Source organism: Staurois parvus, unplaced genomic scaffold (genome assembly GCF_062004578.1).
Source record: "Staurois parvus isolate SC_StPar_1 unplaced genomic scaffold, SC_StPar_1.0 ptg000099l, whole genome shotgun sequence".
Lineage (NCBI taxonomy): Eukaryota > Metazoa > Chordata > Amphibia > Anura > Ranidae > Staurois > Staurois parvus.
The window spans coordinates 6,216,372-6,234,068 of record NW_028317895.1 but is presented as its reverse complement, the minus strand read 5'-3'; the positions used below and the strand labels follow the sequence as shown (position 1 = coordinate 6,234,068).

At 41.0% G+C, this 17,697-nt stretch overlaps 1 protein-coding gene across 1 annotated transcript in view; it reads right to left on the bottom strand.

Moving 5' to 3' along the window:
- The window catches only part of LOC149467843 (lateral signaling target protein 2 homolog), a 67,326-nt gene that overhangs the window by 18,312 nt on the left and 31,317 nt on the right, over window positions 1-17,697 (bottom strand). Inside the window, exons 2-6 of the mRNA XM_089671146.1 lie at window positions 13,669-13,809; window positions 10,694-10,831; window positions 10,402-10,604; window positions 1,668-1,757; window positions 9-98 (exon numbers count right to left, since the gene is read on the bottom strand). Of these exons, the coding sequence (XP_089527272.1) occupies window positions 9-98; window positions 1,668-1,757; window positions 10,402-10,604; window positions 10,694-10,831; window positions 13,669-13,809 (662 nt within the window). The remainder of the gene's footprint in view (window positions 1-8; window positions 99-1,667; window positions 1,758-10,401; window positions 10,605-10,693; window positions 10,832-13,668; window positions 13,810-17,697) is intronic.

The following is a 17,697-nucleotide window of genomic DNA, read 5'->3' as shown; positions in this document are numbered from 1 at the left end:
TATCTCACCTGATAATTGCTAGGCGTGGGATAGAAATCATCAGTTCTGGCTCACAGTCGTCAATCATTTCCTGGGTTAAGTAGCCTTTCTGCAAAGCCCTATATCAAAAATCAAAGATTTTTATCCTCTACATCAGGAAACAAAAGGTTAGAGGAATGATTCTGCACTGTAAAAATCTGTGATTGTGAGACCTGTTCTAAAGTCTCTATACTCTGTTGAAATGTCTACCAAAAAAAGAAGTTAACGCCTTGAATTTCATTACCACTAACCACAAATATCTGATAACTTTAGGAAGTTATGAACATTAGATAAAAGTTCTGATTCCAAATAGAGAGATTTTTCAATAGACACTCCCCTTCCTGTCAGCAATCACAGCAATGCCATTTGGGGGGAAAAAAGCTTACATCAAGCATTGTGCTGTACTTGGCTCTCTAATGTTTGTTAAATTCAGTTTATGATACAGATGTCATTTATACTAGTATAGAGTTTCCATTCAGATACTGTATACATCCAAGTTCTATGTATCTATGCTTTAATTTAAGAAAGCTGTTGGAACACACTTTATGTTGCAGCCTTGTTAGTAATAGGTATTTACACTTTATTTTTGTTGTGATCTTTACAAGTTTGTTTTATATTGTAAGCACTAGGGCAGTGGTGGGCAACCTTTTTTTTTTCAACTGAGCCAAATCTCGCCAAAACCACGATTGAAATTTATTTTGAGAGCCACATTTTTAAAACTGAAAATACATAGGATGGTACACTGTTTTTAATTTCAATAAGTTTTTATAGTAATTCATCCCCCATAGTAATTCATCCCCCCTATAGTAATTCATCCCCCCTATAGTAATTCATCCCCCCTATAGTAATTCATCCCCCATATAGTAATTCATCCCCCCTATAGTAATTCATCCCCCATAGTAATTAATCCCCCATATAGTAATTCATCCCCCATAGTAATTCATCCCCCATAGTAATTCATCCCCCATAGTAATTCATCCCCCATATAGTAATTCATCCCCCATATAGTAATTTATCCCTCATAGTAATTCATCCCCCATATAGTAATTCATCCCCCATATAGTAATTCATCCCCCATATAGTAATTCATCCCTCATATAGTAATACGTCCCCCCTATAGTAATTCATCCCCCATATAGTAATTCATCCCCCATATAGTAATTCATCCCCCATATAGTAGTAGTAAGTAGCAAGTAGTAAGCCAAGTCCCTCCTGTGTCAATTCACTTACCTTTGCTCCGCGCGTTCCTCTCGCCGTGTTCCCCGCGCCGTTCCGGTCTTCAGGGCGGACTGTGAGAGGAGCCTAGCTCCCCTCACGTTCGTCACGCTGCCCCGCCTACACACATCCTGACAGCCAATCACTAGCTATCAGGATGTGAGTGGCAGCGAGACTGGCCAATCATTGCTGGGCTTGCTGCAGAGTCCTCGGCCGCCCGTGAGGAAGGAGGGGAGCGGGCGCCCGGCCCACAGAAGAGCCGCATTAAAATGTGTAAAGAGCCGCATGTGGCTCGCGAGCCGCGGCTTGCTGACCACTGCACTAGGGGATATAATTTATTGGTGGTATATAGGAGATCTCAGATAATTTTAGGAAAAGGTTTATTATAACACCACATCATAAACTAAAATTCTCTTATGCCAAAAAGTACTGACCTGGAAACCGTTTCACAGAAAAGTACTGCAATTTCTTGTTGCTCATAGATCTCTTCTGGAGTCTTTACACTGACCACCAAGGACATATACCTGGCAAAATATATTGTCATTTAGCATCTGTTCATAATATGCTATTCAGCATAATTGTTAAAACAATATGTGAACAAATAACATATACCTAGGAAAATCAAGCAACTTATTTTCTCCTGCTAGAGATTAGTTATATGCAAGACATCCCCTGCATCCTTTCAATGTGCATGCCCTTTTGATTTGTATTGATCAGTAATGAGCACAAATTTCTGAATGTATGTAAAGCATACCTTCTTTCTTGGTAAAGACTACAAATTCATACATCTAAGCAGGGCCCTTTTCTTAGTAGGAACATGGGTGAACGCAGTTTCGGCACCTCCAGTACTAAATGTTTGTACTGGCAAGGGGTACTGAGCTGTACTGGAGGATCTATTGCTGCTGGGGGGTCAACTGTTTCTGAGGGATCTACTGGTAATGTAGGGTCTATAGATGTTGGCTGCTGGGAGATCTACTCCTGCTAATGGGGGTCTATTGTTGCTGGGGGTATTTTGTTGCAGGGAGTCATTTGTTGCCAGGGTGGATCTAATGTAGCTCAGAGTATTTTGTTGTAGGGAGGGCCTGTTGCTGTCAAGGGTCTATTGTTGGGTTGGATCCATTACTCCTGGGGGTATTCTATTGGGGGGGGGGTGTATATTGTTGCTGAGGGTGTTTATTATTGACGGGGGGTGTATGGTTGCTGGCTGCAGGGGCTCAATTATTACCAAACTCCATACAAAATTACTTTGCACCACAAAATGATACTTGGTTCTGTATTCTCTAAAAAGTAATCTAAAATCTTGCTCTGGCTGCCATCATTCCTCTACGGATATGGGATTGTAGCACTGTCTGACATGTCCACTCCCTCCATTTCACCTCCACTTTAACTTGGCTACCAGTCTGCAATCATTTTTAGGGTGCATCCACAAATGTAAATGTACCCTGCATCTGATTAGTTGTGAGAATACCAGCAGGGAATCCTGCGATTAGCTGGAAGAGGCAGCCAAACTGAAAGTAATGAAAGGCTGCCAGCTCTCGCAGCTAATCATGGCTACTCGCATGTGATCTCTCATGCAGCAATCACATGTGAGTGATTAGCCCTGGATGCAGACTGCCTGCACCCAGATTTCAGGTGTAAGAATAATTGAACAGATCAACACAACTACCTTCATACCATCCATATACTGTATGAATATCCCTTGGTTCATTCAATTGTTTGTAAGCAAAATAGGTTGAAAAAAAAAAAAAAAGTGGAGTGTATGGCAGACATTGGCCTAAAGCTGGACACCCTAGTCATATTTTCTGACATATTTCAATCAGAACAAATGCAGCATTATGGTCACTAGATGGAGCCAACACAATTATAGAAAAAGTAATGTATTAACCCCTTAATGACAAAAGATCCAGACAAATCTTAAGACCTAAAACCAGTTTTGCAACTTTGGCATTTGTTTAAGTGTATATTTCTTACCATTACCATAAACACACCACCAAAGAACAACCCCCCCCCCCCAAAAAAAAACAAAAAACAAAAAAAAAAACCTACTCCTGAAGAGCACAATAGTACCACATAGATTATTTGTTATTAGGACCTCCAGTAGAGACTATACTTGTGCGCATTTTGTTTTATCCCACCTAAAAGCACACAGACACTAAATAAAGAAAAATAAAAAAAAACAAAGAAAACTTTTGTAAATCCTACTTGAAAACATAGTGACCCTGACATTGATTTAGCCATTTCATCTTCATTTTAATATTCTCATGTAGCCTTTGTGTTTACATTTTCCCTCTAGCAAGGAGAGACAGATACAATGCATCTTTTCCTCCATTCGAGAAAAAAAAAAAGGGGGAGTACAAAGGTAAGCTGTACGGTTACTAATCACTATTATAGCCAGGGGTGGACTGACAACTCATGGGGCCCCTGGACAATAGGGAATCATGGGGCCCGTGTCCTCGCCCACACTCAAACCACACCCAAAAATGCCTATGAAAGGTACCAGGGGCCCCCCACTGACCCCAGGCCCTTGGGCAGTGCCCGAGGGCAGCCCTCTCCCAGCACAAACACGGGTACACAAATACTATATGTGACCACACAGAAGACGATCCACTTCAGGGGAGGCCCCATATGTAGACATGCTTGACAGCTTGGGGTTAAGAAAAAAATATGGCTAGTCTTTGTCAAAGATGAGAAAAGGCTTTTTACATTCATCCAACCAATGTTTTTCTAAATAGTTCCTGTTTTTAGCAGCTCCTACATAAAAGTATATTTTTTATTTTATTGGTCCTTCGTATTAATGCTAATGGAGGTTTCTGCGTAAATTTGTGTTTCTGTTCACAAAATGCATGGCTTTGAAAAAACCCAATTGGGGTTTTACCCATTCCTATTTTATCCAAAATCAAAACAAAAGCTTTATCTTAACTTACACTTTGAAGCCCATCTTCAGCCAAAATTGTTTCTATGGTTTTGGAAAAGGTTTGGAACCTCTGTTTTTATTGCTGCCTGTGTCCTTGATACAGACATCTGTTCTCACTTCCTGTTGCATTGACAGTGTGTAATAAGGACAGGAAGTGATAGAAAAATCCTCAGAAGGAGAAAGATGCAGAAAAAAAACCCAAAAAAACTGTCAGGAAAAAAATGCGCAGGGATTACAACCTGTCAAGTTTTCACATAGTTTGAAAACCATTTAAATTTTGTGACTTGTTTTTTAAACAAGGGCTTTTCAAAATGCAGGTGCGTTGATTTACATTTTGTTTTTGAGAATGCGTAGGGGTACCATATAGGGACTGGTGTCTGGGGGTTCCCTTATTAAAGGGGGGCTTCCCGATTCTGATAATCCCCCCACCTGCAGGCTTCCACATCCACCAGGCCAGGGTTGTGGGGAAGATGGCCTTGTCCTCATCAATGTTTGGTCATGGTGCTTTGCCGAAGGGGGTTTCACTATAAACCTAATTGAAATAATTCACTGCAAACATAATTAAAACCAAATTTCCCTGCTAAATGGGAATGTTTTAAACTTTTTCCTTTGTATTGGTACATATCCCCTAGATCAGTGCCAGGCTTCCGATGCCATTTGTTTGGCAATACCTTGCCTGTTAGCCTAGAAGATAGCCAATACATTTTGTTTTTTTACAGAAATTAATTTGATTTTAATGCAATTCAGATTTGGCAGTCAAACCTCAGTAATGTTTGCCAAACCCACCATGAACCAAGCCCAGGTAAAAACTTCCCTAGCAATAGCAGCTAAAAGATCAATAAAAAGGTAACTCTTCTCTGCTCTATTCAAAATGAAAAATACTGTTCTGGCTGAAACTGGCATTAAGATGTTTTAATTCTTGTTTATTCAACCTATAAAGCTGCTCATATCTAGAGTCCCAAACAGGATTGTGAAAATATGAGAAGCAGCTCTAGAATGTCATGTGACGTCACAGCTATTCTCTGCGTCTTATGTCTTCTACAGCTAAGTACCTCTGCAGGCCACACTATCAGATTTCAACAGGACAACCAGAAGCAACAAATACTAAAAAAATAAAAAAAAAATAAGTGCATAGCCTGGGGCTGATGTTCCTCTGACTTCATTAAGTCATGCACATTTCAGTTTTAACGTGTTCGACCATTTCCTGTTATTCTTGACACAAAGTACAATAATCAGCATCTTCCTGCATCTGAATATACCAATCCCTCATACAGAACTGGTCTCTCCCCCTCTTTGTTGACACCTTGTCCTCTGTTGAACCATGACCTGTGGACTATCAGCTATAAACAAAGTTGTTTAAAGTGGCCATACTAGAGAAGATACAACACAACCGGCCAACAGTGTTCTTGTTCTCCATTGCCCATGACCTGTGGACTAACAGCTATAAACAAAGTTGTTTAAAGTGGCCATACCAGAGAAGATATAAAAACACAACTGGCCAACAGTGCTCCAACCTCCCTACATTTTTAGGCATCTATATCATTTGGAGACTAGTATCATAACATACGAGTGTTGGAAACATTTGCCTTCTATTCAGCTGTTCTGATAAAACATTAGACCAGGCATGTCCTGGGTGGTGCTGCTTTGTATGCATAATATGAGATCACCCAACACATATTAAATTGTGAATACAGAAGAGGGGGTGTGAACAGGGCTTTGTGCTAAAATGTGGTTGTAATTATCACAGTGTGTTTGTGCCAACAACCTTTCATTTGATCCATATTCACAGACATATAATAAAAGCAGCACATCTCCTGTGTAATCAGATTATCGTGCCACTTTCTGTATGGCCTCCTGTACAAAAGCAGAAGTACTAATCTTACAGTGGCAGATACACAGGTCTGTCAGGTGGCCTGCATTAAATGGGGAAACATCCCTATATATGTAATCTTTATATATAATAAATAGTGATAAACGTCCATTGTGATAATGTAATATAAAACAAGAAAAAGTGAACAAAAAAAGTCTCTAGTGATGAAAGTGACAGATCCAAAAGTGAAAAATCGCAATTTCCAGTGACTTCTAATTGTGTTCTCAATATGTGCTCACGTCATTTAAAGCCTACTGAAAGGCTCAACCAGCTTTTGTTCATCAAATGGAACTTTAGATCATATATTGCATCATAGCAGTAGTGGTGAGTATCTCCCAATTGCTGCTGGAACGTCGCTCTCCTCTCCTATCACTATCACTGCAGGGATCTCTCGCTTAATCTCCTCCTTAGAATATTCCGCAGTACAAAAAAAGACAGACATAGTGCCTTATCCTTAAAATATAACAAGCCTTTAATATGTGCCCATATGCACTCACATGTAATATAAAAATATCAAGTGTTTTGAATAGAACATACACGATATCTCACAGCCAGCGTGTCCGCCGTTCAGTGTGTGTACTTGCCGTCCTCGGGTGCCGAGTGAACCTTGTTTAATTTAGGTAGTGGCTCACAAGTTATTCAATTATTTAATTCCTATATATGTACCACGACCAAAAGATACCCATATACAGTGGGAAAATCTTTTCGGTGTACTCAAATAGGCAAAACTTTTTTTTGTTATCTGTGTCCTCTAAAGGGAGATTTCTCTTCACTCCCTGTGCCATAGCCAAAACAGGAAGTGAGAGGAAATCCCTCCAAAGTGAAGGAATCCCGATGGGTCACCAGAACCAGTGTTCCCATTGGAAGATTTCCCTTCCATTACTGTTCTAATGTCAGCCCAAAGTTTGGTGCTCTTTTACTTTCGATGATAATGATAAACAGGACAACAGAGGGTGAATCTCACTGACACGGACAAAGACAGCAATAAAAACCTAATAAGTGTTCTAATCCCTCTCCACTCTATCCAAAACTAGAAAGAGTTTTGCCTTTAGTTATACTTTAAATACAAAAAGTTCACTTAATAAAACTTTTCCAATTTGCTTCCTTTTAGTCTGTTAATTATATAAATCATACCAAATAAGGGTTTGAGAACTGCACAAAAAAAAAAGAACAATAAAGCCACACCTGATCTTGCCAAAAAATCAAGTGCTTTCCCGAGGTGTTCTCTTAAACAAAGTTGTCAGAGGTTTGTTAGAACTACAGAAGACCTCACCTCCTTTGTAATGGAGAGGAAGTGATGATTGAGGAGTGTTCTGTAGTTCTAATGCTTCCTCTCCAATGGTAGAATAGCTGTTCCTCCATAGATACTGTACAGCAAATGAATGCTGTCCCCTTAGAACAGGACGTGTTCACCAGGAAAAAATAAAAAAGGAGAAAAAAAGCATAAAAAAAAAAAAAAAAAAAATTAACTGGTAAACTATAATGTAAAATTTTATATATAAAATGTACTGTCATATAATGTGCAATTACTTTGGTTTAGACACACGGAGGGCAATTCTTAAAGGGTGTGGTAGACACCCTTTACAATTCCATTGGGCCATTGTACCGAAATTGTCAGTTCTTCTACATAAAAGACAGGTACATTAATTTGTTGGAGCCTGGTACTGAGGTTACTGGATACTCCTTCCTCACTTTAATTGTTCCTGGACCACTGCACCCATCATACAGAGGAGCTTGGCTAGGGAGTTTTGTAGTGCCATGGGAGGGGCTTAATGGGGAACCAAGAGATTAGTTCTCAATTAGGTCCAAATTGCTATTGAAAGTGGGTGGATCAGTAGCTTCAATAGCAGCTACCAAATCTGCCCCTACTATCCATTGTCAATCAAAAGTAACATGGGAACAAAAAAAAAAAAAAAAAATGCACTAGGACTCCATTGGATGTAAAAAAACCATGCTCCTGAGGACACCATCTTTGACAAAACTAGTAGCGCAGAGACGGAACACAGGCCACTATGCATACGTAATCCCACTGCAGCCATCTTGGATTTTGGAATACAAGTTGTTTATGATATGAAGTGCCCGATTGTCATCTTTTCATTGTAGTGCATTTACCACATAAAATTGTTTTTTTAATCTGGATTACACTATGGAGAGTATCTTATTCATGGTACTATGTCCAACTGAGTATATATGCACAGTGATCTGATATAAAGCAGCAGTGCCATTGTTTGACATGTGCTTTTGAGGAAAGCAGGATATCTTGGATTGATACACAAGTGCTGGTGGACCACTCTTAATTGGGGGTCATACGATTCGATTCAGGTAAGCCTCCCTGTTTTGTACACGGAGGTGCTGTGTGATCTATCATTAAGAAGTTTTGATGGCGTTTGACATCCACATCTGTCATTTCCCTCATAATCAAAGAACCACTGAATTCACAGTTTTTGGATTCACATTTGGATTCCTTTATTTTTTCAATTTGTGGTGACACATAAGAGTTTGATATATTCGCATTGCACTATTGTCTTGCACATACATTTTAATTTATTTTAGCGCTTCACCATTGTTTTGTGAAAAGTAACATGGGCCTGATGGAGAACTAGTCTCTCAGTTTCCCCCATAAGGCTCCACCCACCCAGCAACTCAAGTATGCCAACTCAGAGCTGGTCTTAATTACCGCTAGTTTCCTCATCCAAAAACGGTCAGTAATTCTTTAAAAACCAGTCACTGTCATAAAATGTGAGAAAAAATGTGGCGCTAATCACTAGCAAATCAAAATACAACAATATGAAAAAATATATATATCCCCTCAATTATAAGTGAATAAATATATCTATTCAATAACCTCGTGTCTATAAACACACAAAAAAACTCCTATAGTGATGGTGAAAAAACAGTCCTATTGACTAATCTTAGTGCGTGTTTTACCAAACATATATAGACACATAAGATGCACTTAATATATGTACATATGTATATATACACACACCACAAAACTCATAAAAGTGAATAAAAACAGAATCATGTGCACAAGTAAACTCAAATTAGTGCAAAAATACACACAATAATAAATTTTCATGCGTTTTAAAAGTCCAACTTTCAATAATCACACTCCAGTGAAAAAAATAACTCGTGCTGATATCCGTGTGAACAAAACGTGAATTGGTGGCTGTATAGAAAATCATCCGATAACTGGCTGAATGAGCCTCTCACCTTCCAGACTCGACCCTTGCAAGTCAAAACGTTTTTATATAGGATCCCTCTCACAGATCCTCCAGGTTGATATCACTCCAAATGACTGCTCCCAATATATACGGATCTCCCTCTAGGGATTACGATTCCAATAATATCTCCTTCTCCAGGCAGGATCACATACTGCGCTAACCACTCACATGTAACATAAACACAAAGCTCCCATAGCGTAATATGTTTATTGCCAAAGTGTGGTAAAATAGAATGCGCACTTACATTGGTGAAAAACAAGGCTCCTACCACATGCTTTTGGATGTTATCTGCATGGGTGAACAGGATAAGAAAAGGTGTACCAAGATGGCCGCCACGCCGGAAATACGTCACTACGTCGGGCCTACGCGTTGCGTCACAGTACCATGTGACTCTCACATTTTAGTTTTAAGAATCATTAGATATATGATTTAATGTTGGCAGCTTCTCACATTTAATTATTAATATTATTTAATATTATTGTGAGCGCAGGAGGTTCACACCACTACTACTACAGTCACTGTCATAGTGACAGGTTCCTAAAGTGGTGGTAGTTATTACTACCAGAATTTGGCACATTTGATGGTAATATTACCAGAACTGCCAAAAATGCTTGCCTGAATAAGGAGCAGGCAAATTCTAAATGAAAATTGCTGTCAATGCTTTATTGAATTCCCCAGTCTGAGTGCTAATCATGTATTCATCCAGCATCATTAAGTCCAACAGGCCTACCATGGGGCCCAATAACAATTTTTTATAACATCTCAGTAATAGCCTTTGTCCCAGACACATATGCCACTTGCAAAATATCGGAAATTTCCATGCCAAGCCAAGGTACCAACATTTGGAACACTAATACATTAAGAGCAAGCTAACCTTGAAGTAATCTTGTTTCTTCCCAAAATATGGACAGGTCAACTGAAGACCTCTCATGTTTGCGTACCGAAGACTGCAAAATGAGGAAATGGCAAGTCTCAGTCAATCAGACCCCCACTTTATGTTGCTGCCTTTATTGAAGTATAGGATTACCAAGCAATATTTTTGTTAGTTTACTAATTTTTATGAAGATTTACCCATTGTTTACATAGGCATGTCTTCTCCTATATAGCACATCAGGAGGATGGGTGTCCTATTTACACAAATCCACCTAAAACATACACACCTAAGTTCAAACTCAGCACACAGGTTGTCATACTCCAGCAGGGCCTCGTGTGCAGCTTCGGGATAAATGCCGGGATCCTCCAGACTTTGTTCTCTTAGAATCCGCCTCAGATCTTCTAGGCTGCGTAACAGCTTCTGTGCTAGAGGTCGAAGTAACACACCATCTGCTTCTTCTACTTCTACGTATGTGCCGCCTACGATAAGCTAAACAATAAGATTTCAGATTTAGTCATTGCAATAATAGTATAAAAAAATATATAGTCCTTAATACATAAATATTTAAATACACCTACTTCTGCTGCAAACAGGAGGTGTGTGGTCATGGTGTCATTTACAATGTCATCAGGGAACTTCAAATGATAATCTCTTTGCCTCCTCTTTGTGGGTACACATTGCTCCAGAATTTGTTCGAGAAGGGTAAGCATGCGCTCCTGCGGTCAGAATAAACAGCCACAAAGCAGGTTATCCAAGTAGGTTGTAGGCCTATCATGTTATACAGGAGCCAAAGAAACTGGAAATTATGTCAAGATTTTTTTAATCAGACAACTCTACTTTTCTACAGCAAGAAATATAGATTGTAATTTAATTTTTCAGGCTCATTATCCATTTAAGGTTCATGTGCCTTCCAGGTTGGGTTATTGCTACCTTTCTAAGGCAGACTATTCACTATGCAATGTTCAACCACAAAAATTACTTGATTCCCCCATCAACACAGTCAGTGGTTCCCTTCCACAGCGTTATTGCGCTCTGCTGGTGGTCAACCTTCCCCACGGGCAGCATGCAATGATTACTGTTGGTGGCTATAGCAGCCAGTGGTAATCACAAGATCCCATAAATGGATCAAAATTTGGCCGGTTCCTGCTGAACCAGCTGAATTTCAATCAGTCTCTTGCCAGCTTTATGAAGGAGCCAGTAGTTCTACTTCAAAAATTACAGATATGCAGACAGCTAAAATAAATCAGCATCCAGGTATCCTTGGAGCCTCCTAGCAAGAGAGCCATGAGGATGCAGACACTATTCAAAAATTATAGAAGCCTTCAAAAAAGGACATAAGATCTGCATTTCCCAGAGGAAAGAACCCGTACAATCAATCTCCATTGTGTGTGTTATGTGGTTGCCAAAGATTTAAATCAAGATATTCAACAAGATTATAGGAGCCGCAGCATGGTATTTCCTATAATCTACTGGTATTATACAGATGATAACTCAATTTTAAATCTGAATTGATTCTTCTAGAAAAGTTTCACATGGTCATACTTAAGTGTACACTTCTGCAAGGGCCATGTTTGACTGCAGAGGAGTGTTGTGCATCTGCATGCAGGATGTCCCATTCAGGTCTATTGGAAGCAGCAGCTACGTGGACACAGCCGCTGCTGCCAATTTGACATCTGTTTGGGTGCATTTTTCTGAACACTGTGCGAGTTTGAGGACATGAATTACATTACATGCCATTACATTTTGCAATAGACAAGTAAACCAGAGTGCGGGGTTGTCTTTATTTCCTTTTTTGTAAATAATATTCCCCGCCCCCCCAACTTTGTGTCATGGACAGTGGTTCCAAGATCTCCATGCCTGCTACCACTGTGTATAAAGTAGCTCATAGATTATGAAGTTTTCTCTTTCCGTCCACCATGGGTGGAAATGATCACATGAAAAAACCCAACAAGCTGGTTGTACTGAAGTTAGTCGATAGAGATCGAGATTCAATCCATCTATGGTTAGCTTACATAAAGGTTTGTATAAATAGGCAACTACAGCGTGCTTTTAGCTGCATTCAGCTTGCATTTGAGATGATTTACACAAATATAAAACCTTGAAAGATGCCAAACTGAGGGTTTATCCTCTCTTAGGGAATTGAATGGGTTTATTGTACTGCCAAAAGATTCCTCCCCCTTTGGTCTGTGTTCTCTCCTACATCTCTATTATCCTCCTCAAAACCTTATGAGAACCGTTGGTTTGAGGATCTCATTGCCACTGTTATTGAATACGTGCTCCACATTGTCAAAATTACCGTATTTGCCGGCGTATAAGACGACTTTTCAACCCCTGAAAATCTTCTGAAAAGTCGGGGGTCGTCTTATACGCCAGTATACGGCGAGCCGGTGTGTCAGGGCAGTACTTTTTCCAGGGGCGGTGTCCTCCAACGGACACTAAGTACAGGGGTGGGCAGAGGGGCTGCTGTACCTTACCTGGCTCCGGTCCCACGATGATCCGGTCCAGGAAGCGCGGCTGCTCCTTCTTTCAGTTCGGCCGCTCGATGGTCGCGCGGTCGCGCGGCTCCGCCTCCTTACCGGTGATTGGGCGCCAGCGCACACAGGCGACCAATCAACGGCGAGGAGGCGGAGCCGAACGGCCCCGCGAAAATCAAGCGGCCGGACTGAAAGAAGGAGCAGCCGCTCCTCTCCCCCACTGACACCAACGATGGGGCACTATTCCTCCCCCACTGACACCAACGATGGGGCACTATTCCTCCCCCACTGATACCAACGATGGGGCACTATTCCTCCCCCACTGACACCAACGATGGGGCACTTTTCTCCCCCACTGATACCAACGATGGGGCACTATTCTCCCCACTGACACCAATGATGGGGCACTATTCCTCCCCCACTGACACCAACGATGGGGCACTATTCCTTCCACTGATACCAATGATGGGGTGCTATTCCTCCCACTGACACCAATGATGGGGCATGATTCCTCCCACTGATACAAATGATGAGGCACTATTCCTCCCACTGACACTAATGATGGGGCACTATTTCATCCACTGACACTAATGATGGGACACTATTCCTCACACACTGACACTACTGATGGGGCACCATTAGTGTCAGTGGGAGGAGTAGTGCCTCATCATTGGTATCAGTGGGAGGAATCATGCCCCATCATTGGTGTCAGTGGGAGGAATAGCACCCCATCATTGGAATACCATACTGAAATACCATACCATATTGAAATCAAATCTGATGTTTTTTTATTTGGTGTGCGTTGGAAGAGGGGTAGTCTTATACGGCGAATATAGCTCAAACCCTATATTTTAACAGGAAAAGTAGGGGGTCGTCTTATACGCCCAGTCGTCTTATACTGCCGGCAAATACGGTACTTCGATGTTCTACCCTTGTGCTTTCACCCAAGGTCCTAGGTGGCTGTACTCATTTCTGTTTTAATCAGTTCCATTTATAGTTATTACATACATACCACACACACACACACACACACACACACACACAATACTTGTATACATTAGACATTACAACCACATTACCTGGCAGTTGTGCAGCTGACTTAGCAGAACCAGATAATTTTGTGGGTCTTTCCGCACATCCAGGCATTGTAGCTCATGAACAATTGCATTTACCTCTTCATCAATAAAAAAGAACTTTGCAAGTGGGCGTGGATCTGATTTCTGTGGGGAATGGAATAAAATTCAAATTTAAAAATAAACTTGCCTTTCAAAATCACAGATAACACCAACCCAGTCTCTGCATAAAAGAAACCCCTTTCCAAACACAGTGTAGAAGCAGTAAAGTATTGTTTAATGTTTCTAGAATCTGTTTCTTCACAGCTTTTAAGATGTGAGCATGCTGTAATAGTACTTTACAAATGAATAGGCCAATGTATACCTTGAACAGTCTTCATTTCATCTAAGTGCACTGTAAAGCAGTGTATGTGCAGGTGTTTCTGTGCAGTCAGCATGGCAAAACGCACATAACAGAACACTTTAAGCATGTTTAAATTGTGATTGGACTACATAGTAAAGACATGCAAAATACAGTTAAAAATTAATTGTACATGCATACTTTTACATTCATATGTTTAAAGCACACATTCAAGAAAACAGCACCCAGTTAAAATGTGTATGACAATGGATTTACCTCCCAAAAAGGAGTTAAACATCAATTGGGGCTTATTTATTATGGTAATGCAATCACGCTGCATATACAGTGATAAATATGCTCATCTTGTTATTTGCTTTTTCCATTATTATTGCAGAGTGCAAAAATCTGGTGCAGCTCTGCATAGAAACCAATCAGCTTTCAGGGCCAAATCAGAGCTGTCCAGACAAAAAGGTCAGGGGTTTTGCCATCTCATAGGGCAGTAAGGAGAATGAAAACCCCTCCTACAAGCTTTAACCAGTGCTCTGCTGGACACCGATAGAAGTCACAAGACTGCTCTAACTGCTGAGAAAAGGCATTTGGCAGTTCATATTTACTAAAATACACTGCTCAAAAAAATTAAGGGAACACTTTGAAAACACACCAGTTGTCAATTGGGAAAAATATCATGCTGTATATGTATACTGATATGGACTAGGTAATGTGTTAGGAATGCAAGGATGTCCCATTGTTTGTCTTTTGAATCTAGTCCTCTGTAGGTTGACTGTTTTTAATTTCCATCAAAGTGAAAAATTGATGCAGCAGGCTAGTCCATTTTGCTGAAATTTCACTGCAGCAACTCAAAATGGTACTCAGTCTGTATGGCCCCCACGTGCTTGTACGCATGCCTGACAACGTCGGGGCGTGCTCCTAATGAGACAACAGATCGTGTCCTGGGGTATTTCCTTCCAGATCTGAACCAGGGCATCTTTGAGCTCCTGGACAGTGTGAGGTGCAACCTGGTGACATCTGATGGACAGAAACAGGATATCACAGAGGTGATCTATTGGATTTAGGTCAGGCAAGTGTGGGGGCATCAATTCCTTTATCCTCCAGGAACTGCCTGCATACCCTCGCCACATGAGGCCAGGCATTGTCATGCACCAGTGTAGGATCTGACAATGGGTCCAAGGATTTAATCCCGATACCTAATGGCAGTCAGGGTGCCATTGTCTAGACCAGCAATACGTATACGGCCCGGCTGACTTTTTAATCCGGCCCGCGGAGCGTGGCAAACATTGCCTGTCAGGATGTGTGTAGGCGGGGCAGCGTGAGGAGCGGGGCAGCGTGAGGCGGGGCAGCAGGGGAGCTAGGCTCCTCTCACAGTCCGCCCTGAAGACCGGAACGGCGCGGGAACAAGGCGAGAGGAACGCACAGAGCAAAGGTAAGTGAATTGACACAATATGGGGAATTACTATGGGGGATGAAATACTATAGGGGGGATGAATTACTATAGGGGGGGATGAATTACTATAGGGGGGATTAATTACTATGCTTACTATGGGGGAATATTACTATACTTACTATGGATGACACATACACATCATTCATCTACTCTTGGTCCGGCCCCCCGGTCCAATATATGAACCCATTGCGGCCCTCAAGTCAAAAAGTTTGCCCACCCCTGGTCTAGACTGTAGAGGTCTGTGCATCCCTCCATGGATATGCCTCCCCAGACCATCACTGACCCACCATCAAAACGGTCATGCTGAACGATGTTACAGGCAGCACAACATTCTACATGGCTTCTCCAGACCCTTCCATGTCTGTCACATGTGCTCAGTGTGAAGCTGCTCTCATCTGTGAAAAGCACAGGGTGCCAGTAGCGAGCCTGCCAATTGTGGTGTTCAGTGGCAAATGCCAATCGAGCTCTATGGTGTCGGGCAGTGAGCACAGGGCCCATTAGAGGACGTCAGGCCCTAAGGCCACCCTCGTGAAGTCTGTTTCTGATTGTTTGGTCAGACATTCACACCAGTGGCCTTCTGGAGGTCATTTTGTAGGGCTCCGGCAGTTCTCATCTTGTTCATCCTTACACAAAATGAGCAGATACCAGTCCTGCTGCAGTGTTAAGGACCTTCTACAGCCCTGTCCAGCTCTCCTAGAGTAACTACCTGTCTCCTGGAATTTCCTCCATGCTCTTGAGACTGTGCTGGGAGACACAGCAAACCTTTTGGCAATCACACGTATTGATGTGCCATCCTGGAGAAGCTGGACTGCCTATGCAACCTCTGTAGTGTCCAGGTATCGCCTCATGCTACCATTAGTGACACTGACCCTAGCCAAATGCAAAATTAGTGAAAAATAGTCATAAAAGAGTAGGGAAAAAAAAAAAAAGGGTCAGGGGGTGGAGGAAGAGTTGTTTTCAGTCTAACCAGAATTTTCAGAACTTTAGTAACCTAACCTATTTCTTTTTCAATAGGACATGAACATGCAAAAAAACAAAACAAACAAAAGAAAAAAAAAAACAAAACAGACATTGTAGACACGAGAATGTCAGGCGAATGATCATCTAAAGGGCCAGGGATTTTTTTTGCCATCTGTGTCCTATAGGCAAGATTTCCGTTCACTTACTTTCCCATAGCAAAGACAGGTAGTGAGAGGAAATCCTTCCAAAGTGAAGGAATACCTGGCTGTCCCCAGAACTAGTGTCCCCATTGGAAGATTTACCCTCTTTTACTGTTCTAGCGTCAACCCAATATTTGGGATTTAGTTTTACTTTCGATGAGAACAGTAAAAAACTGAGGCACAGACAGCAATAAAAAAAAAAACAAAAAAAAAAAAAAAAAAAACACACATGACAGGGGTTCTAATCCCTCTCCACTTTATTCAAAACTAAAAAAAAAAAAAATTATATGTTTTGCCTTTAGTTATAATTGAAAGGAAACCTCTCAGAACTTTATTGGTACCAACCTTCCAAACATGTAATGAAATAGTCTATTATTTTCACTGTTCAGGCTCCATGCTCACTAGCGTTTTTTTAAGCTCCTAGAAGCAATCAGCTTATTTTTTTCTGCTTCTAGAAGCCAAATAGTGTTGTCCTAGGTGTCCACACTACTTTAGGCCATTAGCATTTTTTTGGAGCTTCAGCATCTAGGAGCAGAAAAAATTTTTGAGTTTAAGCATTTTCCAGCAGAAAAAACAAACAAAAAAAAAACGCTAGACGCCCCTAAGCGCTACTAAAATGCTCCTCTCTTACTAAAATGCTCTTTTTTCCTCCTCTACATGTACTGTAAAAGTGCTAGTAAAAATGCTAACGATCCTTAAAAACCACCATCACCAGAGTTTGAGGCAACAAAAAAAAAAAAACCAAACAAAAATAAAAAACACACACACCACGCTAGTGTGCATGGAGCCTAAAATGTTACTTCATTTTCTACAAGTAAAAATGCTAAATCCTTAATAAAAATTATGAAATGACTATACTGTTTGAATGTGATAGTTTTCCCAGGTTTAAATGAAGCTATACGCTTCAAACCATTTTTAGGTGAAAACATGTACTTTGGTATATAAAATTATGTAATCTCTTGCTTTACCTTTAAAGCGTATGCAGAGAGTAAAAACCCTTCAGTGTGCAGGAGTGCCCCCAGCCCCCTCAATACTTACCTGAGCCCCATCGAGATCCAGCGATGTGCATGACA